This window comes from Haemaphysalis longicornis, unplaced genomic scaffold, assembly GCF_048455015.1.
Source record: "Haemaphysalis longicornis isolate Haplotype H1 unplaced genomic scaffold, Haemaphysalis longicornis Haplotype H1 scaffold_2, whole genome shotgun sequence".
NCBI lineage: Eukaryota > Metazoa > Arthropoda > Arachnida > Ixodida > Ixodidae > Haemaphysalis > Haemaphysalis longicornis.
In genome coordinates this window covers 152,345,224-152,370,267 of record NW_027526295.1, presented here as the reverse complement: position 1 = coordinate 152,370,267, position 25,044 = coordinate 152,345,224, and the positions used below count along the sequence as shown (strand labels likewise).

Sequence of the window (25,044 nt, the reverse complement as noted above, 5' to 3'; positions counted from 1 at the left end):
GAATTTCTCTTTCACACTGTGCGCTTTGTGCCTCCTTGGCAAAAAAGAATCGCCATGCTAGCCACTGGTGACACAAATGGGATTAGCGTTTGTGCTTGTCACAGATTTATTTTGAGGCTGTAGGCAAACTATGATTTTAAAAACACTGGGAAGTTAGTTTTTAAAAAATATAGGCTGACATGGAACATTACAACAATCATGACAGACTTGGCTAAAATATCAAAGCCTTCCATTCTTAGGTGTTTGCCTCTCAAGAGGTGGGCAGGCTAAATGCTGCTCCGTTTGTCTTACGGCACACCAGTCCACTGCCATGCCACCAAATTTTTATCCCTATAAGGACACAGTTGAAAGCCGAAATTGGCGGACTAGGCAAACTTCTTCTGAACATAGTCTTACGACGTTGTGCAGTTTATCCGCAGTTCGTTTCATGGTTCTCCCTGCTTTCTCTCTTCGGCAGGGATGCGCAAGCATTTACCCCTGCCATTCCCCCCAAGATGATCCGATACGCGGACGACGACTCTCTTCCAGAGCTCATCATGGTCAGTGTGGCATGCCAGTTCTTTGTCTAGCCTTTTTTTTTCCAGCTCGCCCTAGAGTGGGAGGTTGCTGAACCACGGGACAGCGACAGTATTTTACTTCCTCGTCCAGTGGACGAGGAAGTTTGCTGGTTACATCATCTGGTATCAGAGGCATTGAAACATTCTACACATTGACAATGTGCAGAGGGAGGCACTGCTGCCCTATCAACTGCCCCTGCACACATCCACTGCCAGATTCGAACATCTAGGGGTGCACAACACAGCAGAAGAGCTAGTAGAAGCGCACCTTTCTGCTCAAATAGCCCGTCTAGCGACTACCCCTACAGGATTGCACATTCTTGAAAGAGTTGGCCTTAATATCCCGGCAGGCTTAGACCGGAAAGTCTCCATTCCGCATACCACCCACGCTCAACTCATAGTTCGGCCACTACCCCGCAATATGCATCCAACATATAACGTGGGCCGAAGAACACAAAGGGCACGAGCACTCGAGAGGCGTCTTCCAGTCCGCCAAGATATCCACTACGTGGACGCTGCTGAATATCGCCACCATGACGCATATGCGATAGCCGTGATCAACAGGCCCGACTCCCCTCCCATTAACTCCCTCACGGTGAACACCCCTCATCCCGGAGAGGCGGAGGAGGCGGCAATAGCGCTAGCGCTGTCACACAGGCCGACCCCCGCAATTATAATCTCAGATTCCCAAACGGCCGTTCGAAATTTCGCTCGTGGCCTTATTTCGCCACTCGCCCTCAAAATTCTGGCTCAAAATTCCCCAACCTCCCCGGTAGAACTAATTTGGACCCCGGCTCATGCCGGCCTCGGAGGAAATGAGGCAGCCCACGTCGTCGCTCGAGGACTTACAATCCGAGCGGGCCCCAGCCTCGTTCCCTACCATGGGGCCAGATCTGCCGGGGACAGACTGACTACTTACCACGACATTGTCAGTCATTACCGCCTCGCCCGCCGCAAATACCCCCCTGCCCATTCCCAGCTCACCCACGCGCAGGAACGCACATGGCGACTCCTCCAGACTCGCACTCTCCCTTGCCGAGCGGTACTTCACCACATCCACCCCTCCCTTTACCCTTCCCCCAATTGTCCTGCCTGTGGCACACGCTCCACTGTACCCCACTCCATGTGGGGCTGCCCTAAAGACCCTTTCCCTCTAATTTCCTCCGACGAGCAGTGGGAGGGGGCGCTGGGTAGCTCTGACCTAGGGACACAACTCTCCCTCGTGGACAGGGCTACGCTAGGCGCCGCCAGGCTGGAGCCTGCGGCCACCCCGACCCCTTAAACCTACTGCAAATAATAAAGTTTTCTCTCTCTCTCTCTCTCCCATCATTTTTTTAAATTGTGCTTTAATCAGTATGAGCGGGAGGTGCCAGCTTATTGGCACTACAATGATTACAGAAACGCCTCTGCTAGCGAGGGTATGTTGCCTCGTCCATAGCTCAGGTTAGCTGGCAAGTATCGTTTTTCAGAAACTAGGTTGGTTCCCCACTGGGAAGAGGAATGTCAAGCAAAAGCAGTTCATTGCTGTGTTTCTTCTACATAGTCAAGCAGTTTAAATGTGTCAGCCTTAGAATGCTCATGTGAACGAGGACTTGTATGTCAGCTTGTATTATGGTAGTCTGGTACGGAGCCAACGAGATATGAGCTGACGAACATTTCCAGAGATGAGCTACACATACTGATGTTAGTGGCTGCATAGTTAAAAAGTGACATGGATGCTATGCCTTCTTCTGTGGTTCGAATGGTCCTGTGCAAGAGCATAGTGGATGAATGTCAAGACTGCGAAGACATGATGCTGAAGCGGCTAAGGAGAGGGAACTGCATTTGGTGACGCGCAAGAATCTGTGTCAAACAAGTAATCAGTGTCTGTCTCATCCTTTTGCGGAAAATCGGAATGGGCACAAAGGGGCACAATTAATACCGACACATAACTGTTGCATAAATCCAATTGGTAACCCTCTTTTTTTTTTATTATTTACCACCTTGCGGCAGAAAAATGAGCCACTCCGATGCACCTCGTCCACACTGTTCTTAAGGCAGAAGCATTGTATCTCTATGCTTCAAGGTTGCATTGTGAGGTGTAGAAAAGCACCGTGAAAAATGTGAAGTCGGAGTGCCCACCAAGAAAGAGAATCAGCAGTGCTGGAGGAGTACTCCGAGAAAGGGTGACATAGCGCACACTGAGAAAAGGAAGCAGCAGCACTATAGGCGGGTTCTGATAAAGGGCAATGGACTGTAGAACCTTCTGGACATGCCTTCCATCATTGCCATGTGGGCTTAGAGCTTTATTCCACATCGCTGTTGGTGACAGTGCACAAGGCCCTAGTCGTGGGTAAAAAAGACCGAGAAAGTACACCGCAGCAGAAAAGGCTAGAGCAGCTCAAACTTCCTCTCGTCACTGCTATGGGAGGAAGTGGTTGTGGATGAATCTGTGGCGGTGCCCTGACAAGAGTGACACAAAAGTTCACCAGAAATTCCTACAGTAGATCAACGGAATGTCCAACTAGTTTTTCTCTTCACATTCTTAAAAAATTCTAAGCATCCTCCTCAGTTTTTGCAAAATGACTGTAAGTATATAATATAATAGACTATAATAGAAGCTAAATCTGGCAGTCAGCGTCATGCCACTTGTGGTGTGCAAGGGCTCTCGCAAATGTAGATTGTGCTGGTGGGTTGCATGCCTCCTCGAAAATTGTCTGTTTCTGGCACCTTCACCTCAACAAGACAACGGAAAAATGCAGTGCAAGTGAGAGAATGTATGGTCAATAATGAGTTTCCATGTTGGCACGTCTGCCAAGCAAGCAGCAGTCCACACGTTTACACCTCAGACCGATGCCCGATTTTGAGAACAAGGGGTTGTAGTGCTCCGAGGGATGTAAAATGAGAGGGAAGAAAAAGGTTCGAGTAGTCTTCTGTTAGCTGAATGGAAAGGTTGCTTGTTTCTGAGGCTCTTTTCATTGGGCACCCACTTTTCCTCTATCATTTCATCCGCAATCCTTACCGTTCTGTAGAGGATGTTCTTCAATGTTGCCAGCAAGCAAATCAAATAATGACAGTGCCTTAGCATTCCCTGTCAAGGCAGGGACTGGCTGTTCAGTCCAAGCGGAAGCTCTCATCACCCAGGAAGATTGATGTCACTGCACCATCTTGGAAAGATGTGACATGTTTTTGATGTTCCACAGAGATTGCATAACTGCTTTCTTGTTGTTCTGTGCACTAAGCGCTTGCTTCTATCACCTCCAACCATAAGTACAGTAGAACGGATAATACAACTTTCCAGGGACTGCGCAAAAGTTTCGTATGACCGGGGTGGCATATTATCAGGGTACGGGTAAATCCGCCCTAGTAGATGGTTTCTCCCGACATGTTGGCAAAGAACATATCGAAATTACTATATTAAGCGCGTTCTCGCATAAGTTGCGAACCCCTAACTGGTATCCCAAGTTTTAAAACAAAGCAAAAAAAAAAGAACGCCTGTTTTGTGACCCCCCCCCCCCCACACACACACACACACACACGCACACACCCGCACGGCGTCTGCGCGACCCTGATGCCATCCGGCACTAGCCCACCAGCCCTGCACCTCGCACGCACAAGAAAAACTGGGAAGGCCCACACTGGTCGAGCAAATTGAGAGGGGAAAAGGCGAGAGTGTGAAACTGCCAAGTGAAACAAGCGATAGTACGAGGTGGCGATAGATAAAAGGTGGGAAAGTAAGGAACGGAGCGACAGCACGGCTTTGAAAGACGCTGATCAGCAGAGATCAGGTGGTAGGAGCCGTAAAGGCCAGAAAGAAAGGACCGTGGAGTGATGCAGAGGTTGAAACAACAGAGAGAGAAAGAGCATCATGAAAGGAAGAAACTTGGATTGAGCGGCGAAGAAAAAGGTTGTCCGGTCATCACCATTGGGTTGCGGTGTATATGTTTTCATGTTCATCGGCTCGATGGGAGCTCACGTGTAGCCATCAGGAAAGAAAACACAGCCATGAGCTTATGAATATGAATGCAAGTTCTTTGGATGAAATGGGGCTGGTCTTTGGCCCCCCCCCCCCCTTCCCCCCTTTTTTTTTTAGTTTGTTTCTTTTGATTCTTTGGAGGGTCGAAGAGTGGGACCATCCCGCGTATCGAATTTGCGCTGACAGATTGTCGGCAGTGAGCTGAGCACCGAGCTGTGAGCATAGAGCTTTTGTAGACAAAAGCCACAAAGCTTGCAAGAGAAGAAAGGCTCCTGCACTCTAACTTCAAAGTGAGCAAGCACTGAGTCTCTTTCTATGTGCGCCACACTGCATATTCATTACACCGGCAAACGTTGGTTCTGCAAAAGCTGTGCTAGTCATTTGAAAACCTGCCCATGGCTTCTCAGCATGAGGTTCTTTTATTGTGCAAGAGTGAAAACCTTCCAGCTACGGAAGATTGGCAGTGGTGACCAAACGCTAGTGTGTCTGGGCATGCCCTCATCTGCCATCGTGGGTGAAAGAGGCTCCAAGCAAGTTCTTGTTTGACCCAGCGGCAACGAGAATATGGATGTAACCGTCATGTTTCAAGCTCCTGCCCATGTCATCCTCAAGCGCTAGACAATGTTGAAAGGCAAGGAGCTACTGAAAAATGTGTTATCGTTGCGAAGTGACAGAGAAAACCTGAATAGGCTTGGGCATTGGGCTTTACTGGATCAAGTCCGTGTGGTGTAGGCTGTCCGGCACACTGCTATCGTTTCCATCTGTCCTCGTCCTGGATGCACTTTAATGCCACTGGGCCCACTCCATAAAGACAGTGCTGTGCGAGTCCTACAGTGAAGACATGCAGCCTCGAGATGTGTGCATCAACAAGGTCTGAAAGGACTGGGTCCAGCGAAGCTACGCAGAACATGTGCAGTCGGGTGAGCCCGGAGTGATGGAAACTGGACGACTGAAGCAGGTATCGACAGCCACACTGTTCAAGTAAAAGGCAGGTCCATAGGCTAGCATCCCATAAGAAAATGTGTGTTGAGCTTTCAAGAAGTGCAGTATACATGTATCACCAATGCACTCGACAGCACAGAAGATGACTATTAGAAAAGTTCTTACACTATGTCCAAGGACAGCACAACTGGATATGATGATGACTGGAGTGCACAGTGCGATCTAAATAAATGTTTTCATTAAGTTTGCTTTGCTCGCATTTTACACGGATATTTTACCCCCCCCCCCCCCCCCCCCCTCGTACTATGCATATGCGTGTTTTGTATGGTATGTTGTTTTGGTGATCTCGTTAAACAAAAAGTACAATTTTAGCCTTAGTCAACACAATTCGAGCCACCAAAAACTTTCAAATTCTGTGCTACATGGCATCAGCAGTGATGCAGTATGACAATACCAACAACAGAGTTATCAGTGTGTTAACTACTGGTTGACAGTCTTGCAATAGGATCACCCGGAACCAGAGGCAATCACAGTCATGTTTTTTGGTGTTACATTGGTTGGCGGCTGCCAGTTGCTCAAGCAAGCCCTTGCAACATATTCGAACCTGGCAAGAAAGTGGGTGGCCGGTCACCACTCCTTCATCTTTTTAAGTGCAGAGCACTTTAGGGGCTCGCTCGCCTTGTCGTCACAGCTTGCTCCCTGGACACAAGTAGAGTCAACACAGCATTCCATTGTAGCGGCTGTCGTGGTCGCATAACCAGAGGCTTCAAAAGCCATGTGGTTTATATAGTCATAAGGGTTCGAAACTCGTGAATCGCTGGCGCTGGTCATATTCCCCATTGCTTTAGCGAAAAGAAAACTGCGGGTACATTTGAGGCAAAATATACGTAATTAACAGGCAGCACCCGCGTTCATTTAGTTAGGAATGCTCGTTGGGTTGGTTTTCGCGATAGTAAGACAATAAAACTGGCAGTGCAATGCCAGCACTTGCGGAAGGAGATGCAAGCACAAAAAGGACAGTAGTACCACTGGCACAGTTTCAGGCAGGGGGCGTGTGAGCACTGCGGAGGCGGGAAATTTGAAGTGCGTTGGGTGGTAGAAGTGGGCGGATAACGGCACTACAGCCCATTATGCCGAATCCGTTGTTAATTAGTGACAACACCATCCGAACTGAAAAAGGGCAACTGAAAATGTAATTGAATGTGGTTGCGCAAACAGAGGAAACAACACAAACACCCTTCTGTCGTGGAGCGCCGTTGTATACGCTGGGGTCACTTTATTAGGCTGTGATAGAAAAAAAAATTAATACTGACCTGAATTTGCGCTGTAAATAAGCCTCCCTTGATAAGAATGGGACTTTGCAACGATGTCTGTCCCATCAATTTTTTTCACGGCGTACACGCGTGCAGCAGTGTACAATTGCTGTAACTTCTCGCGCACGCGAGGCTGACAGTAGTAGTTCAGCCCCGTAATTGTCCGGAAATCACACAGAAGCACTTGAGACATGGGGAAAATATTTGCCCGAACAGTTTTCAAGCACGAGACACCTTTCAAAAACAATCGCAGAATTGCAAAAACAAACAACCGAGAGGTGCTGAACATATGAATGCGTGCCCACCGTCTGGCTCTCATCGACCCAAAGTTAGCTCAAGCGCAGGCCAGCGCTGGGTGTACTTGTTCACCGCGCCCTCTGAGCAGTGACCGGTCCCTATAGTCATAACTGTTCAAACCTCGTGAACCGCTGGCACTTGTCATACATCTCCCCGTTATTTAGCGCAAATAAAACTGCAGGTTACTATCGGCGTCAAATGAAACGCGGACACGAAAATATGAACCAGAACGTGCAAACTTGAAAAATACAATTCGTAGGTTTCATATAATGGCACGCTATTGGTATATTTGGAAATCCACATTTCCCAACTTTGTTTTTGCAACTAAGCCAGGTGTCATTTTGGCTTGCATGGAAAGAAATCGCGCTATTTTTGTGTTTTCAACCGGCAGCCCCCACGTTCATTTAGTTAGGAACGCTCGTTGGGTTGGTTTTTACGATAGTAAGCGAAAAAAAGCGACAGTGTAATGCAGGCACGTGTGGAAGGGAAAGTAAGCACAAAATGATCAGAACTCTTGCTGGTGCAGTTTCAGTCGTGGGGCGTGCAAGCACTGCGAAGGTGGGAAATTTGAAATGCATTGGGTGGCAGCAGTGAGCAGATAACAGCGCTGCAACCCATTATGGCGAATCAGTGCTCTGCTCTTCCAACAGGTTTCACATTGAGTGGAACGGCTTTGATTTTTTATTCTTCTTTTCAGTTGATAGGGATGAAAAAGGATGGTTTACTGCATCAGGAGAGGTGCTGGTGACAGCCGAAAGATCTACAGGTTCATTCTAGGGCTTCGTACCGCGACAAAGAAAGGACAGGCTCGGCCACCACGTGAGTCGAGGGCGGCAGCAGATACCTGAGTGCTCGTGGTTGCATTCCGTCCTGCCCTCCCGTGCACACTCGTATCACAGTGAAGTGATCGGCTGCGCCCGGTTGGAGGTGCAGCGATGTCCTTGGCCTCCGAGGCTCTGCTTCGCTTCCAGACAACTTGGGGGGGAAGGGGGAGGGGCGGCACGTTGTGAGAGTAAAGTGAACGCGGACTTGCCGGCGGAGGGAAAAGAAAAAAAAAAAAACGCAGGGCGATAACTGGCATTCTTGACCTCCCGGTGCGCTGCGTGGTCCGCAACGCGCGTTTCTCCGACTCTTCCGGGGCGTTTCCGGGCGACACGTCCGTTGCTAGATGTGCTGGCCGATTGTCTTCCGGGCGCTGTCCGCTCCGTTCCGTTGCCGTTTTTTTCTTTCGGTTTTTTTTTTTTTTTTTTCTGTCTTGCGTTTGAACAGTCTCCTATCTCCGAAGAAGATAGCTGCGCGTGTTCTTTTCGAGATTTCGTGCGCATATGCGCGCTGCGTCGAATGGTTTGCTTCTGCTGGAAACGAGCCGCGCGCGTTTTCGGCAACAGCGTTTCGAGCTCGTTGCACAATCACCGAGTTCCTTCATCGCAGAACAGGCACGAGTGAATTTGCGAGCGCCGAGTTGTCGCGTTTTGACTTTCATGAATGGGTATTGAGTGACGGCAGCCGTCGCGGAGCGTCTCGATTCGCTTACTGAGCACGAGGTCGCGGGTTCGATTCCCGGCCGCGGCGGCCGCTTTTCTGATGGAGGCGAAAAGCAAAAACGCCCGTGTGTACGAGATTTCGGCGCACGATAAAGATCCCCAGGTGGTCAAAATTAATCCGGAGCCCTCCACTACGGCACGCCTCATCGCCTGCGTTGCGTCGGCGCGTTAAACCCCACAATCAATCAATCGATTCGCTTACTCTTTTAAGTGCACTTTATAAGCGACCCCAAACCATCCACCGCCGGCGTCGGCGGCGGCGGCGTCGGCGTCCGCAGTGCTCCTCTATAAAGAAACAGCATCCGGCGCCAGGTTTCGATCCGCGGACTTTGCGGCCGCAGCGCGACGCTCTACCGGCCAAGCCACGGACGCGACGTGATATCAGCGTTAGTGACGCGCCTTATATCTTTAACGCATTCAAACTACGTCGTCAGCGGCGTGCGTTGGCGACTCAGCGGCGTTATAGCGGCTTGATAACTGCGTGGTGTACACGTGATACTACAAACCCGATGGAAGAGATGGAAGAGAAGGCGGCGAGGCGGTGGGCTGCGGGGGCCGAGCGCAAGCGCCGCAAGCGGGCCGACAACCGTGCATTCGCACTTTCACATTCTCCCCCTCGGGGAAATGCGGGGGAATTTTTCTTAACCTGAAGTATAATATAATCTATCCTAGTTTGTTCATTAATTCAGGCAGCTCGTTGTCTGTCCCTAAGCGTTACTCTTAAAGGGGCCCTGAAAGGCATTTTGAGCACACTAAATGAACTAGCGCAATCGCTAGATTGGGTCGCCAACGTCACCTGTGCCAAGTATTACTCTTTTACGCGCAGCGGAAAGCTCACACTTTTGTTGCAAAGTTTGTCGCTTTTTTCTCACCCTTTCCTTCGTGTTTTTGGACGCCGCCATCTTCACATGTCTACATCATCGATTCCCAGATGTTCGTCATGAGCTAGACATCCTGCTATTGGGCGGCTTTTTCACGCACTTCCGGCAAAGAGATGAGTCGTCTGCTCAGCGTCGGCTCGCCGGCTGATCTGCCAGCGGAGTGCCGGAGTGCTTTGACATTTTACGACAAACGAAACAAGTGTAAACAAACGCTTAACCGTTTGTATTGAATGCAACACGGCCATAACACGACGTGGATTTTATCTTACGTGAGTACGTACCATAAAGAAAGTCCCGTGGCACTTCTTTGGTGCAATCGCAGAGAACGCCCTGAGCCGAATGCGCGGGTTTGACGCGTACATTTTATTCAACTTCAAAACAATCCAGAGATGCGTTTCGAACGAACGCAACGTCACAACATGCGTTGCAAGTCTGAACCGCGATTGACAGACGATGAGTTGCCTCCTCCTGCCCGTCGTAAATACGGCACTCACCTCACACCCGGTTTGCGGGGACGAGCAGCAAGTCACAACTCTGGCGCGCAAGCGAGAAGGCTTTTAGCCAGGCACACTGCACATACCCCATGCGAGGTTGAGTGGTACGTCGTTCGAGAAAGATAATCCAGACCATGGGAAGCACTATCCACCCGCAGAAGTACAATGTCGCATTTCATCGCGAAACGAACGCGTCCACAACACACAGGAGGCGATGCACACACACACACACACAGCTTCGGTCGCTGCATTGGCTTAGCTGCAAGCTTCGTTCGGACAATCAGCGATGCTACGACGATACAGAGCTGCGTGAAGACGACGTGCTAACCACTTCACGTATTTAAAAACACAGGGGCAAAGAACTAGGTTCATCGGAAGCAAAAAATCTTTCCTCCATTATAGTGCCTGGAATATACTGGCTAGTGTGCCGAGGGCGGGAACCAGGCGGGCGCCGGGAGCGATGTACGCGGCCGTCTGCCTCTGCCACTTGGGGCGCTGCCGTGCGGGAGTGTGCGGGTTCATCCGGCCCGAGCAGATCGCGCGGTTACCTCCGAGCTGCGTAGCAGACGGCAGCGGCAGAACTTTCCATTCCCGCCTGCGACGAAAGCGAGCGAAAGCGACGGGAATTCTGTCGCGCAACCAAAATTTGTCCCGACCATTCGACAAAAACGATCGTCGCGCGACAAAGCGACGGAATTCCTGCCGCTCTCACTCGCTTTCGTCGCAAGTGCGAACGGGCCTTTATGCGCAATCTCCGCCCCACATAAAACAAGCTCTTGCTTGTCGCCTGAGCATACGGTTGATATCTGACTACGTTACACTGTGCTTGCCAGTGTATTTAAACGATGTCACTAGGTTTGAAACGTACGCGCTCGCCGTGCAGCTTTGTAAACGCAAGCGGTTTCACATACGCACGCTATTTTGCTGCTAATAGAGTTTTAGTACAGCGTTTGTGGCCTTTGCATACGCTAAACGCTAAATTTTTGCGTCCCGCTACGTGACACCGCGATGGGAGTTTTAGTAGAGCGTCTCATCAGTTTTGCGTAGCGACACACTAATGCATACGGCGCCATCTGTCAAATGTTTTCCGAAATGTCTCGCCGGCTGATCTGCTAGCGGAGTGCCGGAGTGTTTGGACATTTTACGACTATCCAAACAAGTGCAAACAAACGCTTTCCCGTCAGTGTTGAATGCAACACATGGGTGCAGCTTGTCAGAACACGGGTTCTCGCTGATCGAGTGCAGCGTTGGTTTGCTCTTCGCCTTCACGTTCATCGCCGCTGATAAAGCGATCCGATCCGGCGCGTTTTGTGCACGGGTTCTGTGTCGGTTGAAAATGTCTTTTTTCACATGCCGCCGGTAATAGGAATTACAACCACCGCAAAATAACACCCGGCACCATCGGGGCCACATCTGAGACCGCGCTTTTTGGATAAACAGTGCGCGGTGCACCAAAGGGAACGAGCGCACGATTCTCCCCACGCGGCTGCGAGTTCGCCGCCGATACCAACTGCAGCCCTGCAGCTACGTACACCGCGAAAGGGCAAGGCCAGGCCGCACACATGCGGCCAGGTCATTCGTTCGCTTTTCCAGCCTGTGTCCATGGTGTCTACAGAGATGAAAAAGCCGAAAGAGCTGGCCCGTAGCAGACGGCAGTCTGTGGGAGCGCAATAGCGGAAGTACGTCACCGCTGAGGAGCGGAGCATCATGGGAGGGGAGGCCAACAGCGAAGAAACAGTTGAAAGGAGGAGGAAATACGGCGCGACGATAATTCGCGGTTTTTGATTTACGATTTCTCAGCTAATACTCATCGCTTTAACAAAATTCTTGCAGGAGGAGATTGCTAATACATTGCTTTATTTGGTTACATGTACATCCATGCATCGGCGGAAGGCATTTCAGGACCCCTTTAACATTATTTTGTTACTCTTTTGAAACTTTTGTCACCGCGTACGTATCCGGCCGCCTCCCCGCTTCGACCGGCGTGGCTTCTCGCCGAAATGCCACCGAATTTTCCTATGGCGCGGAACCCAATAAATCCCGCTTTCTTACCGGGGCAACGCGACCTCCTTTATGACGTCGACTTCAAAGCGGCGGCGCGGTGGCGGCTCGGCTTTGAAAGCACCGCGCGACCGGATCGAAACGGAGAGGCGAGCCTAGCTTGCTTCGTGGTGTTTATTGTCGTCTGTGACGGAGGATATCAACGCCAATGTAAGAAGGGTTTCTTAGTACACCGTGTCTGCGACGCTTGTTGTTCGGCAGGATGAGCTTCTGCCCCCATGCGTGTCGCCGGTTTTGGTTTAGAAAAAAAAAAAAAAAAAAAAACGTTTCAATCGGTATCAATTTGTGCTGATCCGTCGCATAGCTCGCCAGTTTTTGTTATCTCGCTCGGATGGCTCTTGACTTCGCGTGTTCTGGTTGTTTTGTCCGAACATACTTATGCTTATCAAAGCAAAGCGAAAGCCCAACGAAGCGAAAATCTGTGCCCACTCAGACCCAAATTTCTCGCAGTTTCTTTTGAACTGAATCACTTCTCAAATTTCCTCGTGAGAAACTTTCTCAAGGAGTTTTACTATTAAATTTGGCGTCAATACGCGCACGCTTTGACCTCTCTTTTGTGTGTGTGTGTGTGTGTGTGCGCGCGTGCGTGCGTGCGTGTGCGCGTGCGCGCGCGCGCGCGCTTCGCTCCGTTGGCTTTGTGTGCCATCTCTTGGCCACGACTACGGCGCCGGATTTTCAACCTACCGAGTTAATTTTTTTCTCTATTTTTTTTTTCATGAAATTCCGTAAAAAAGAGCTAAGCACAGATGAGCGCAAGTCTCCCGCGATGAGTCCTCGCGCTGCTTGCATTCCAGTGCGCAGTTATGATAAATGCGAGGCTGGGCTTTCAAGGTACTCAAAGACCCCATCCCCTCTGTTTCGGGATCCGACATCTTTTACCGAAGCGTAGTGAACGCGCTATCGAAACAGTCGCCGTTGACCGTTCCCCCAGTCCGTGGGCGCTGTTACGGCTCTGTCCGTTAAAAAACTACGCACGTTGGATTATACGCGTGGGCGCTCTCCTGTATGATGGCCGCCGCCGGCGGCGTAGTTGCATCTACGTGTTCAACGGAGAGGGCGTGTGTGGGCTTGATGTAAGGTTCGAAGCTGCCAGGCTAGGCACGTAGTTTTAGCTGTCATTCGCACGTGTCTTTCTCTCGCGCGTACGCGGGCGCTCGAGCCGCGGCCGATGTGTGTGCGTGTGTGTGCGTATATCAAGGTTGCAATCGTTATTGGCGGTGAGATGTTTGAGTGGCGCCCCCTGGCTCTGACGTCGGCTTAGGGATTCGCTCCGCTGTCGTCTGCTACACTCCGCTTGTGGGGGGCAGCAGCGCCTGTGCTAGAAATCGCCCGCTTTGATGCTTGAGTGCATCAAAAAGCCTATTTCGAGTAATTCAGGTATTTTTACCATGAATAATTTCAAGCTGTATCCCCCACAAGTTTGCAACACACGATGAGAGAGAAAGAGAGAGAAAAATTTCTTCAGAGCATCGCTCAGATGATCGTGGGTAACTCGTCCTTTCTAGCTTAGACGCGAGGTTCAGCGCTTAGAGCTCCTCGATAAGTATTGAGAATGCGTAGGCGTCCATACAGTATTTTTGGGATGCTCTTATGAAAACTCAACAGTCTAAAGGCTGACCTCCATGCAGCGAAATGTCGGCGAAAAGGCGGCGAACGTCGCCCGGCGGCGGCCGCTCTGCCGCCGGCGTCGAAAATACGGCTGTTCGCCGGCGATCTACGCGAGCTAGATGTCGAACGCGCGGCGGCGAACGCGACCGGAAGCGGCAAACTGCATTTTGAGGCCGCAGCCAATCACAGCCTCGTACTTCGTTGTACTTCCTGTCCTGTCTTCCGTCGGCGGCGTTCGCCGTGTCACGTTGCATGGAGGTTGGGTGGACGAAAACTGAGCGGCGCGTCAAACCACGGCGTCCGCCGCGCCAAGTTCGCCGAGAAACTTCGCTGCATGGAGGTCGGCCTTAATGCTACGCGCCAAGCAGAGGGCCCCTACACGCGCATTGCATTGCAGGAAAGAAAGCGGCTGTCTATTTCTGTCGTTGTTGACCTGTATCAGGTTGATGTTTTTTTGTTTTTTTACTGTGCCCAACGCATTAATTTTTTGGCACGGTCACAGACGTTTATTAGTAGGTTTTGGGATGCTGGGGAGAATCACAAAGATCATGTGGATATTTCCTTCAGGCGGTATGGCATACATTCCCTTCGCAAATTTGCTTTCGTTATGGCTGCGTGCAAGAAGATGCATATTCTCTGCGTGCGTTGTTTATTCTCTTGCAAATAGAATGAGAAGGTTTGTGCTACGCCACCGCGATCACACTCCAGACAACGTACGTTGTCCAGAGTACTCGAAGGCGGTTTTTGTGCTCCGAATTTCTACCGTAACCATCGATATCATAACGAGCTGACTCTCAACCCAAACAATTATGACATGATTACTGTGTTAAAGGTGTGATATACTAGCTAATCAACGCAATAAATAGTATACGTGCATATATTACAAGAATCGAAACCGATGAATATTTCAAAAAATCTCTTTATTGCTTGCCACCCCTCCAAGGCGTAAGAAGCAAATCCTAGTCTACTCGGGATGGCGTTTTATGAATCGAAGAAAATTACTCTTACTCTCTTGTCCTGAACTGAGGACCCGGCCCACTAATCAGTTCGATTTTACTTTTAAATTAAGTTTTCCCCTCCTCCTGCTCCTCCTTCTCCTCTTCCTCCTCTTGAGCGCAGTTTTCCTATGACGAATATTTCTATATTGCGAAGAAAAGGCTGTGAGAAATGTATTGAATTTCCCTCCAGGTCTGAACAAACATAGTCTTACTGTATCTTTACCGTAGGCGTTACTCGTTTTGCTCAATCAACCTCCATGCTGGTTAGAAGCCTAGTATAAAACCGACAAATAGTGGGTTATCTGTAACTCAATCTACAGGTTTTGGGGGCCATAGTTCATGTCAGCATACTTTCATGCTATTACAACGTAAAGTGATGAGATATAATACTTTCGTTCGGCGAGGTTGCAAAAACTGTTTTTTTCTTTCATATGAAAACCGGCAATCGTAATGCCTTCTGCCAAATCCGACAGCCCGAAGGCCTGGTATTTGTTTTGGTCTTGCATTTTCGCTGTTGCCGGTTATTAGCAGCTGGCGGCTCCCTTTGTTCTAAAGATTTCTGAACACTGAAGCTGACGCTTACTCCAACTCTTTGCGCTCCGCACAGGGTCGGCTTTGCAAAAACTGGGGCGGCGCCGGCAATGTTTCGTCCGGTGCGGTATCAAAAACTATACTTTAAATAGCGCCTTCAGCTGGTGTATGCGATTTAAAGTGTTTTATTATGATAAAAAGTTACGCACGCGCAAAATCTGGTGCGGACAAGCATCAGACCTCAACCGAGCGCAAAAAAACCGCAGGGAGAGCGAGCCCGAGTGAAGCAGACGACAAATGCGAGAGTCCCTAAGCCGACGTCACCGAAGCGCTCCTCGCAGCGCCACCCGTGGTCGCGCTCACCGCCAATTGCCAATGCTATTCGGCTTTCTTCGAAATGTTTTTTAATAGTGCCGAATGACATGTGTTTGTCATGTTTCTTTGATACAGTGAGAAATAAGCGAAAATAGAAGTCGAAAAAGAAATCCGCGTTTTTTTTTTGTTTTTTTTTTTCGGATGGGGGGAGCTTAAGAGGGTTCAAAGCTGGTCGACCACTCTCGACATGTCGTAGACCCTCGAGTCACGGCCCGGGGGTTAAAAAGAAGGCCCCCTTCACCCCGTGTAGTCCGAGTGGCGCTGGCTACCACCCCCAAGCGCAGGAAACAAAAATACCTTCACATAAATACCCCAGAAAGTGGAGGGGGGGAAATAGCCCCGCCGGTAGCGTAGTGGTCATCGCACCAGACGCGTATTCTGGAGGTCGTGGGTTCGGATCCCACCCGGCGGGCATTTTTTTCTCCACTTTCTTTCTGTCTTTCCAAATTCTTTATCTGTTTCAATGACCTACCACATTCGCCCCTTTGCTTTCCGAGGTTTTCTTGACTGCCAACCCTTGTTTCTGTCTAGCAGTGCGCGTGTGTTCCACTCGTCAATATCTATGGGTGAAATGTCTTTTAAGCGAAGATTATTGCTCTAGAAAACGGCTCCTTCCTCGTAGGGTCAATCTGACCTTCAAGCTAAACCAAGGTCAAAAACCAGAGCCTCGGGTGGTTTCGCAGTGAAAGCGCCTAATCGCTCGTTCGTTCCAAGAAGATGGGTGCGGAGGGGGTGGGAAAGAATAAGGGCGCATCAGATTGATTGAACAACTTTTACTGAGCTTCAAAACGACACAATGAGACGCTGACTGCATCCAAGTTTCACTGCGCATACGCGCCTACAGCACCTACCGCGTCGAGCGGCGTCGGTCGTTCGTCTCGCGGTGTGCGCGTTCACTGCGCGCTTTCTGCAAGAGAAAGCGAGCTGTCGCTCGACAAACTTGTCTTAACGGCGTTTAAACACGGCAGATTTATACTCAGATCTGCGTCACCTCCGCGTCGCGCACTAAATAGCTTCGCTGGTCGTCATCCTTGACAGAGTGGTATGTGGCTCATGATTCTTGATCCCAGACTTCCGGGACACAGCACTCGCTTACCAGAATAGGATATCGTCATCCTTGTGCAGTAGTAAGAATAAACCTCGAAATGATCAAACACAGTCCTGATTGCCTGTCTCAGGCATTCGTCTCTTCTGCAGTATAGAACTCATTGGTGTTCCACTTTTACCCCACTTTGTTCATCGGAGATTAAAAAAAATTACGCCCATCTTCCCGCGAGGGGACCCTGGTGTGGTGCGACGCATCGGGGGGTTCAATTGGGGTTTCCGTTGGGTTGATTCTTTAAATCGGGTGAAACGTGTTGTGACGCGAAGTCGAACGAGAGTGAGCGCTGACTGAACCGCCGCAGCGCGCTACCCGCTTTATATTCACAGCGCCTGAAGGAGAGGAGACAGCGGAGAAGAGTCGCGCATGCGCGCACTTGCGCGACTAGAGCGGAGCGAAGCGCGCGCACGCAGCTGTTGTTTATGATAATGAGACGGAGTGAGAGTGTTGCGCACAGCTGTCGGAGAGAAGAGCGGAGGAGAGTCGCGCATGCGCAGGTGGCGTGCGGACGCCGCCGTCGCCGACGCAGGAGGGACTTGCCTCAGAGCAAGAGATGCGTCGCATCTAAAAAATGGCTGCGACTTAGCTCAGCTTACCCTGGATACGCAAAGCGAAGGCTTGGTTCAGCCTCGTTAAGTCTTGGTTTCACTTGCTTATCCTTTCATTTAGCTCTAATTATTATACTATTCCTCCAAAGCCTGTCTTTGCTTACTCCGGCGTCTTGCGAGCCGGACGGCCCGCTCTTCCTCAGTCTCTGACGCTCCAATGAAGCAGCTCGCTGAACGATATCCGCGGCGTGGTCAGACGCCGCTTGCTGACGACGGCTCAGAGCTTCCGCTCCCGCGCAACGCTCAGAGAAAATGCCCCCCCCCCCCCGCCTCGCTCTCATCTGTAGCCAAGCTCGCACTGGCTAGGCGAGCGCGGCGCTCCTCTTTGCCAGGCGCTCGGCGAGTCACGTGTTCAGGCGGCGACCCAGCTGCGGAGAGCGCATGCGCCAAGCCGGTGACGGCGGAGCTCGGCGCGGCGAGCCAAGGGATGCGTTGCTATGGTTGCGGCGCAGCTGTGGTCGAATGAAGGTCGAATTGCTGGCGACGGCGAAACTCGGCTCGACTAGGTTAGTAAAGCCTGGTAAACCTTTGCTTTAAAACGGGTGTGTATGTGTGTGGGTTCCGTCCGTAGGTCCATGGTTTTTCGCCCGCGAAACGGGGAATTGGCAGCGACGCAAAGCAACTTGGCGGGAATCGTTGCGCCACCAATTTGTTTATCTTTCCCTTCCCGCGCATCTGGCCTCTGTTGAGACGCGACCGAGCCAACCGCGCTCCGTCGCGCATTAGGACGTGTCACCGTTGTGGGCGGCACTATTTGTGACCTTCCGTAGTTCTGTGCAGCGCTGTATACGCGGGCGTCTGTGCACCCTCGGGCCCTTTCCCTGCACCGCTGCTCGTGTACGCCTCGAAGCTGCAGGCACGTCCGGCGTACGAGCGCGCTCTTGGAAGATTTCATTGAATCCGGCTTTTCCGCTCGGCACGGTTCAGCGACGAGGCACTTCAGCGCGCCGGGGAAAGCGACGAAGAGAAAAGAAAACGGAGTACGATAAACAGAGCAAGGTGCGCGCTGGAGCGTGTGAATGCGAGACTGCGTTGATGTCCGAGGAGGCTTGTACCTTCGTCTACGCCTCTGCAAACCGTGAGCGAGCCGTGACGTGGCTGCTGCTGCCGGCTCGGGAGAGCAAAGTTTCGACGTCCTACGCTTTATTGGTAATTCGAGCGTGGGGGTGCGTTCGCGGGCGCTGCTAACATTTCCGTTGTCCCGCGGTCGAAGCCGGCATTTTTTGAGCGTTCTTTCTCGGCGTCAGCGTCCGTTCGCTACTAACTCTTCTTCGCCCACTCCTGCAGCGCTGTTGCCGTTTCACTTGTTCGGCCGGAAAATCGATGTGCAGGCGGCGCCTCGATTCATACCCCGCTCCCCGTCCCGAATCACTTCTCAATAAGTCCTCGTTGTTTTCGATGTCTTGCGCGTGTTTTACGTGCGTCCTGTCACCTTTGACCATTCGCACACCCACTTCGTTAATGTTTATGGCGCACTGGACCTAGCTAGAACGGGTGTTTTCCTTCGGACTATTGCCCACGCATCAGCGATTAGTGGGGACAATATTTGCACCCCCCCCCCCGTTTTTTTTTTGTTCTTTACTTCAGTAAACCCTCGTGACAGGAAAATGGCTTCGTTACAACCGATGCTTCGCTAAAAACGCATATGATGTGCTCTCTACACATCGCTGTTGGGATTCGTGAAACACTTCGAATAAAATGATATTTCGAACAAAGCGACGTCGTTATAACGAATTTTTATTGTACCGTCTCTCAGCTATAATGTGCTTTTGGAGGTCGCAGTGTACGAAGTGTACGTAATAGGCGGGGCCGCCGGCCTCTTACGCGAGCAAGAAGTTTACTCCGCAACGGGTGTTTACGCCCATCCGTCGAACCGCTCGCTGGTACAAAATGTTAATTTTCTCGTTACGAAGGTTAATTTTCTCATCTGCCCGGCGCCCTCGCGGCGCTTTTGCACTGCTCTGGTGAGAAAGGTCTCGTTTAGGCCGACGAACAATGGCGCGGTTTCGTATTGTAGAAGGGCGGAGGCGATTGATTGCGAGCGACTGTAAAGCCTGCCTTTAAGCTCGGCTGACGAACCCTGCTGAAAAGTTGGTTTCACAATCATCCGTTTCGCGCGCGGGGGCGGGGGGCTTAATGGCAAGGTCGCCGAGTATTTGTGTTTAACTCGAGAACAAACGGGTGGGTGGGTGGCCGCGCATGTATAATAGGCCCGCGTGTGGAAATAGGCGGGGAATTTTAACGAAGGGCGTCTTCTATGTGCGGTTCCAGGGAAAATGCGTACCAAAGGAATTGTGACGTAGGGAGAAGGGGAATGAAGGAGCTGGGGCCGGGGTTCGAGATACGTTGCGCGCACGGGGGTTCTGTCGGGAGAGGTAACGGAACTTGTGTAAATGAACGCCTCAGAGTGGCGTAGCGATGAGGATTGCGGAGGAAAAGCTTGCCTGTTGGCGCCTATCGCCAACATACTCACTCGTTACTGTGTAACTTAACGCTTCAAGGGGAGTAGGGGGAAAAAAGGTTCGTGATTGAGGTGAGTTCGTTTGGCCGCCTCGTTTGACACGCCGGGCGCATTGCAGGATTTAGTAACTGCTTGGGAACGACGGATGATGGAGTAACGCGTAGGGAAAGGAAACGAGACTTCTGGATTTATGAAACAAACTCGACTAGAATTACGATGTCATCGTTCAAATTGAGAAAAATAAATGTGCTTGGGCTGACCATGCGGTGAGACGAACCGACAACAGGTGAACGAGGGTAACAGGGTGTACACCGAGAGACGGGTTTAGAAGAAGGGGAAGGCCAGTCAATCGACGGATGGGCGAAATTATGAAACTCAGAAACAAAGAATGGACAGCAGTTGTAGGGCAATGGGAGAGGCCTGCGTCCTGCAGTGGACTGAATAGGTTGTTCAAGGTGGTGGTGATGGCTTGCTATATTAAACTCTAACCGTTGTTTCTCCCCCTCTCCCCCTTCTTCTCTCTTTCCATGCTTCCGGTGAAGCTGGTTATCCGGTTGGCTAGTCGTCGCGCACTTCTTCGTCCCCTGCAGTAGCTCGGAGGCGGCCCGTCACGCCTGTTTTCCCGAGCCCCGGTAGCGCGCCGCTGTTTTCACGAGTGCGTGCACCGTTAGGAACAAATTTGAGGGGGCGATTCGAGAGAGAGAGGGAGGGTGCTTCGAAGCACGCTCTACAACAGGCCGACAGCGGCTTTGTTGTAGGCCTCCCGTGACCTGACTCTTTCGCCGTCGGCCGGTGCTTTGTCCGGGAACTATTTTATTGCTATTTTGCATATCGTGCAGTGGCGTCGCGCCGAGACAGAGAAGCTTGGGCGATGCATTGGCGCCGGGAGCTTTGATCACCAGAATGCGCCACCTCCATTGGGGGAACCGAAATGTTGAGATGTCCTCGGAAGGAAGAAGTGTGGAGCGGACATCCCGTCCAGAGAAAGTGTTCAAAGAGTCGTAGCGAGGAAGGAAGCCGGACTTCCGTTTTATGTGCGCGGTGTTGTTCTCCGCGCGCAGCGACAGCGGTCGCGTGCGCTAGCCTCTTCCCGGCGCCGGTTCGTTTTCTTTCTTTTCCTTTCTGCGGCCGCCGGGCAGCCGTCTCGTCGTGCCGAGCCGTTGAAGTCGGGTCACGTTTTCCCGCCAAGGTCTGTTGCGCGCGCGGACGAACAACCGATACACCGGCGGCGGCGTATCGGTCTCTGCTCCTCCCGCTGCTCTTTCCCCGCGCCGTGTTCCGTCCCACCGCTGTCGGCCGGCGATATCGTGATCGTCCGTGCGACTTCCTCCTCGTGCGTTCTCCGCTCCGTGCACGGATAGTTTTTATGTCGCTGGCTCGGTGCTGCTGCTGCTGCTGCTCCTACCCCTGCGTATCGTTCGCTGTTACCGTAACATCTCGCACGGTAGTGGCGTTTCTGCGGCGAGACGGAGAAGTGCGAGGAAAAGTCCCACGAGAGATTGAAGCGAAGTGTTACGGTGAATAGCGGCCTTGTCTTAGTGAATCTGTTCCAAATCGTTGTGCAGGTTTCAGCTCGTGCTATTGAAGCTCTGTTTTGAGATTGACGGAGGCGTCGGAGCTTGTGAAAATGAAAGCGAGAGTCATTTATTCGCTGGGAGTTTACCCGGTGACCTGCCAGGGCTGTGCTTATCGAGCACCGTACGCACATCATTGTAGGCTATACACGTGTGTCATCATTGAACACCTCCTCTACACGCTCTCGGACGGATCTATCGGTGCACCCGTGCGACGGTCCCCTACTCCAGCGAAGGGCTGGAACTGCCCGATTCCTTTCTCTCTAAGCTGCTAAGTTAGCTGCGAAGCGCACTAAGCTCCACGCCGGACTTACCGCATAAGTGGTCCACGCTAAGCTGTCTTGGGGCTTCGAGGTGGCGCGTTTATTATTGTTCTGCGTAACCCCAACATTCGATGGGAATTTAAGCAGAAAAAGCATACTGCGAAAGGATACCGCGTATCTTGTTACAGCGTGCCCTAATGTCTCGGGTATTCACCGGTTGCCACCGAAATAATGCCTCTTTTTGCTCGTAGCTGTTTTTTTTTTTAACTATTTTGACAGCGGCCAAGTACTCGGATGTACATTTGTTTAATTGCGTGGTCAAAATGCACATTCATTGAATGAATGATGAACGACCATATTCATGGTACGCGAAGAATTGTAAAGCTTTAGTCGAAGCTGTACCACACCGACATTTTGCTGGTGCCCTCGTTACTGTCTATACCTTATTCTAAAATAGTGTCAAGTTTTTCCCTTCGTTATCGTGGACTATATCGCGTAGTATGGCCTGAGGAACTAGGGTGTTCCCATCTTGTACCGAATCTTTCGGTGTCGCGTACGGCATTTCATCGTTTTGTCGCGCGTCGCCAAGCAAACGAATGTTTATGGAAAGCGAATTCAGCAAGCTCCCCCGTTTGTGTCAGCCACCACGCATCTTTTTTTTTTCGCCAATCTGTATCACCTCACGCCGGAGCGACGCGTAGAGCGCGCATTCCCCGTGGCACTCTTACCGTCGGCCCATCAATACGGATTGTCGGCTCTTTTATAGACTCGGTAACTAACCAGCTGAGACCGAAAGAGACTGAGCACCGCGGCGGCCCATCTTCATTCGGAGCACCTTTCCTCTCCTTCGCGTATCTCCCGTCCTCTTCGATTTCGCGCCGAGATGGCCCCCGCGACGCCGTGGAGATGCTGCGTTTGAGGAAAACGAGGCTGGCACTCGCTCACGTAACCTTCGCCTTCTTCTCCTGCGTTGCTGCCCCCAGCAGCGATGGCATCATCTCCGGCCACCCCGGCGGAGGACGCGGCACAGCCGACCAGAGATACGGCGGCGCTCCCCACTCGCACTCCCCCGAAGCGGTTCAGGTTCTCGTGCCGCGCCGCCAGACACTTCGGTCGCTCGGCCGGCCGCCTTGCTCATCCTAGCTGCTGGTCGCTCGGCGGCTCGCAGGGATTTTCAACGGTGCTCTGTCCGCCGCTTCCGGTCGGATCACGATCCCTGGGCGGCAGCGGCGTCGCGCCCCCGGGCTTGGCCTGCTTCGAGTCTGACCCCTTCTTCCACTCCCCGCCAAGTGGGCCGCCGCTTCTCCCCGCGCTGCTGTGAGGTGCAGCCGCCTTCTGTCTGCCGCCGCTGCCGCCGCGGACGATTTTTCCTTCTGTGCGTCGGATGCGCTTATTCGGCCGCTCGCCCCGGGGTCCGTGTCGCGGGGTCACGGCATCATCTCCCCTGGCCTTGTTTTGGCGCGCCGTGCGTCGGAACCGGCTCGCCGCGTGCGCGGCCAGTCTGCGTCGGCACATTGGCCGAGTGGCGGGAAGCGGCACGGGGCTCCCATCAGCACGCCCATAGCGTCGCCGGTTTCCAGCCTCCTTAACGGCCATAACCGGGTACTCCTCTGGATTGTGATCGCGCGGAAAATGAGCGGTGCAATGGTGGCGATGTGTCTTCGGGGGCGTGGTTGCGTGCGGTGATTGAGAGTCCGTCCTGCACCAACTTCTGTCGGCTCTTGGACGCCGCAAGCTTGGACGTCAGCGGTGCCAGCGTCGAGGTGTGCTGAATTTTGTCCCAGTGAGAGCGGTGCTGGCTCGTGGCCCGCTGCCCTACATTGTTTGACGTGTGCCGTACCGAGGATACTGAACCCAGTGTGTGTGCGAAGAGCGGTGGCGTTGCTTTCCTCCAAACTCTCGAGCGCGGACCACACACGTCAAGAAGCGGCCCAGGAAGCCCGCCGCGTCGTTTTAAACGTGCGTGTTCCTTTTCTAGGGCCCCGTTGTGGTTGTGGTGCGGGTGGTTGGACGACAGGAAGCGAGAAGTCGAATGGGACCCGCCGTGTATACAGCCAGTGCACAAAAGAAGGATAGACATGGCCGACGACGTCGTGACGACGGCGTTGTAGTCCTGCCGCGCGCGTGAAACGCTCGCTGCTGCCACCGTGCGTCTCTGAATGGAGGAGCCGCGCGCGCATTCGAATGAAAGGCAGATCTCGTGGTAAGATTGCGGAGGAGAGAAAACGCGTTGGCCGTGCGAACCTCTCGAAGACTATCCCACGCGTTTGGATATTTCTCGTTGTATTTTTTTTGTTTCGCCCCTTTCTCTGTCGAATGACCGTCGTGAGTCAGACTCTATCGCGGGGAGGGGGAGAGCCCGTGGAAACGACCATCGAGGCGCTGTTGCGGTGACGTAGCGTGGCTTCGTCGATCGCGGTGAGAGCGTGGGCAGATTGCGCGTACACGCAGCCGTAGTAGAGCGTGCGGCTTCTGGGAACAAAGTACGCAGCCAAAGGGACGTTATTCGGCCCATAATCCGAACGGGAGAGTGCGCGGCTGTGTGTGAAGCGCGGGGCAGTAGTCGCCGATGAAAGCCGTCCGTCGCGACCAGCGGTGGATGTGGGCGGTCGCTGCGGCTGACTCGCGTGGGCGACGGCGGTGTGCGGAGTGAAGCCGTACCCGAAGGTCTCCTCTTAACCAGGCGGCGACCGCGAGTGCGTTCGCGTTCAAGGCCGGCCGCATTTAGCCGCGCGAAACTGGGCTCGCGTGCGGGAAGACCTTTGAAGAAGAAGGGCGACCGGAGGCATCGTCACTACTCGGGCCCGCGTTGTTGTCGCCCGCTGCTCGGGGCGGCGCGTTCGTCGCGAGCGCTCGGCGATAGCGCGTCAGGCGGTCTGCCGTAACGACGCCCGCTGGAAGAGACCTCGGCGTCGTGGTGCTGTGTCGACACTGCCACCGCGTCCTCCTCCTCGCCCGCCCCTCGAGATCCCTTGGCACGCGCCGCTTGCGGCGCAGAAAGGGCCGAACCTTGGCCGCCCGCCCACTTAGTCGTGTGTGTTGGTCAGCCGGAGACGCGTGACTCTTCTTTTTGGGGCGGCGCTAATTCACCCCGCTCTTTGGAGGAACAATAGCGTCGCGTTTAGGGGGCACCAAGCGACGATCCCTCCAAACTACTGTGCCTGTGCTCCGGAAAGGTCTCTTCTCTGCATCGTCTGCGTGTGCTGCGGCGAAGCTCCACCTACGCGCTCCCTCGTCGCTTCGGCGGTTGGGACGACGGGGATTATATCGGACCGCCCACGGAGCTCAGCTCGTCAGTGTGTTAAGAGGAACAACTTCGAAGTGATGCCGCTGTAGACTCGTTGAAAGCAGCAACCAGCGAGCGACTGTCTCGGCTGCGCTATGTCGCGAGTGTCGCACTGGGGCAGGTCGCCCTCGGTGCCCGAAGCGGTGCCTCCTCTGTGGCGCCGCGGACGACGCGCGTCTTCGCCCATGGGCTTG

General features: G+C 52.5%; 1 protein-coding gene and 1 non-coding gene across 7 annotated transcripts in view; both read left to right on the top strand.

Annotated features, from left to right (window-relative positions):
- Positions 1-25,044, top strand: part of Ptpmeg (protein tyrosine phosphatase Meg) — a 329,222-nt gene that overhangs the window by 189,955 nt on the left and 114,223 nt on the right. For all 6 annotated transcript variants that reach the window (XM_077698431.1, XM_077698433.1, XM_077698432.1 and 3 more), the window contains one exon: positions 458-539. In XM_077698431.1, coding sequence (XP_077554557.1) covers positions 458-539 — 82 coding nt within the window. The remainder of the gene's footprint in view (positions 1-457; positions 540-25,044) is intronic.
- On the top strand, positions 15,896-15,968 carry Trnat-cgu (transfer RNA threonine (anticodon CGU)). Its single transcript has one exon. It is a non-coding gene; the product is annotated as a tRNA-Thr (tRNA).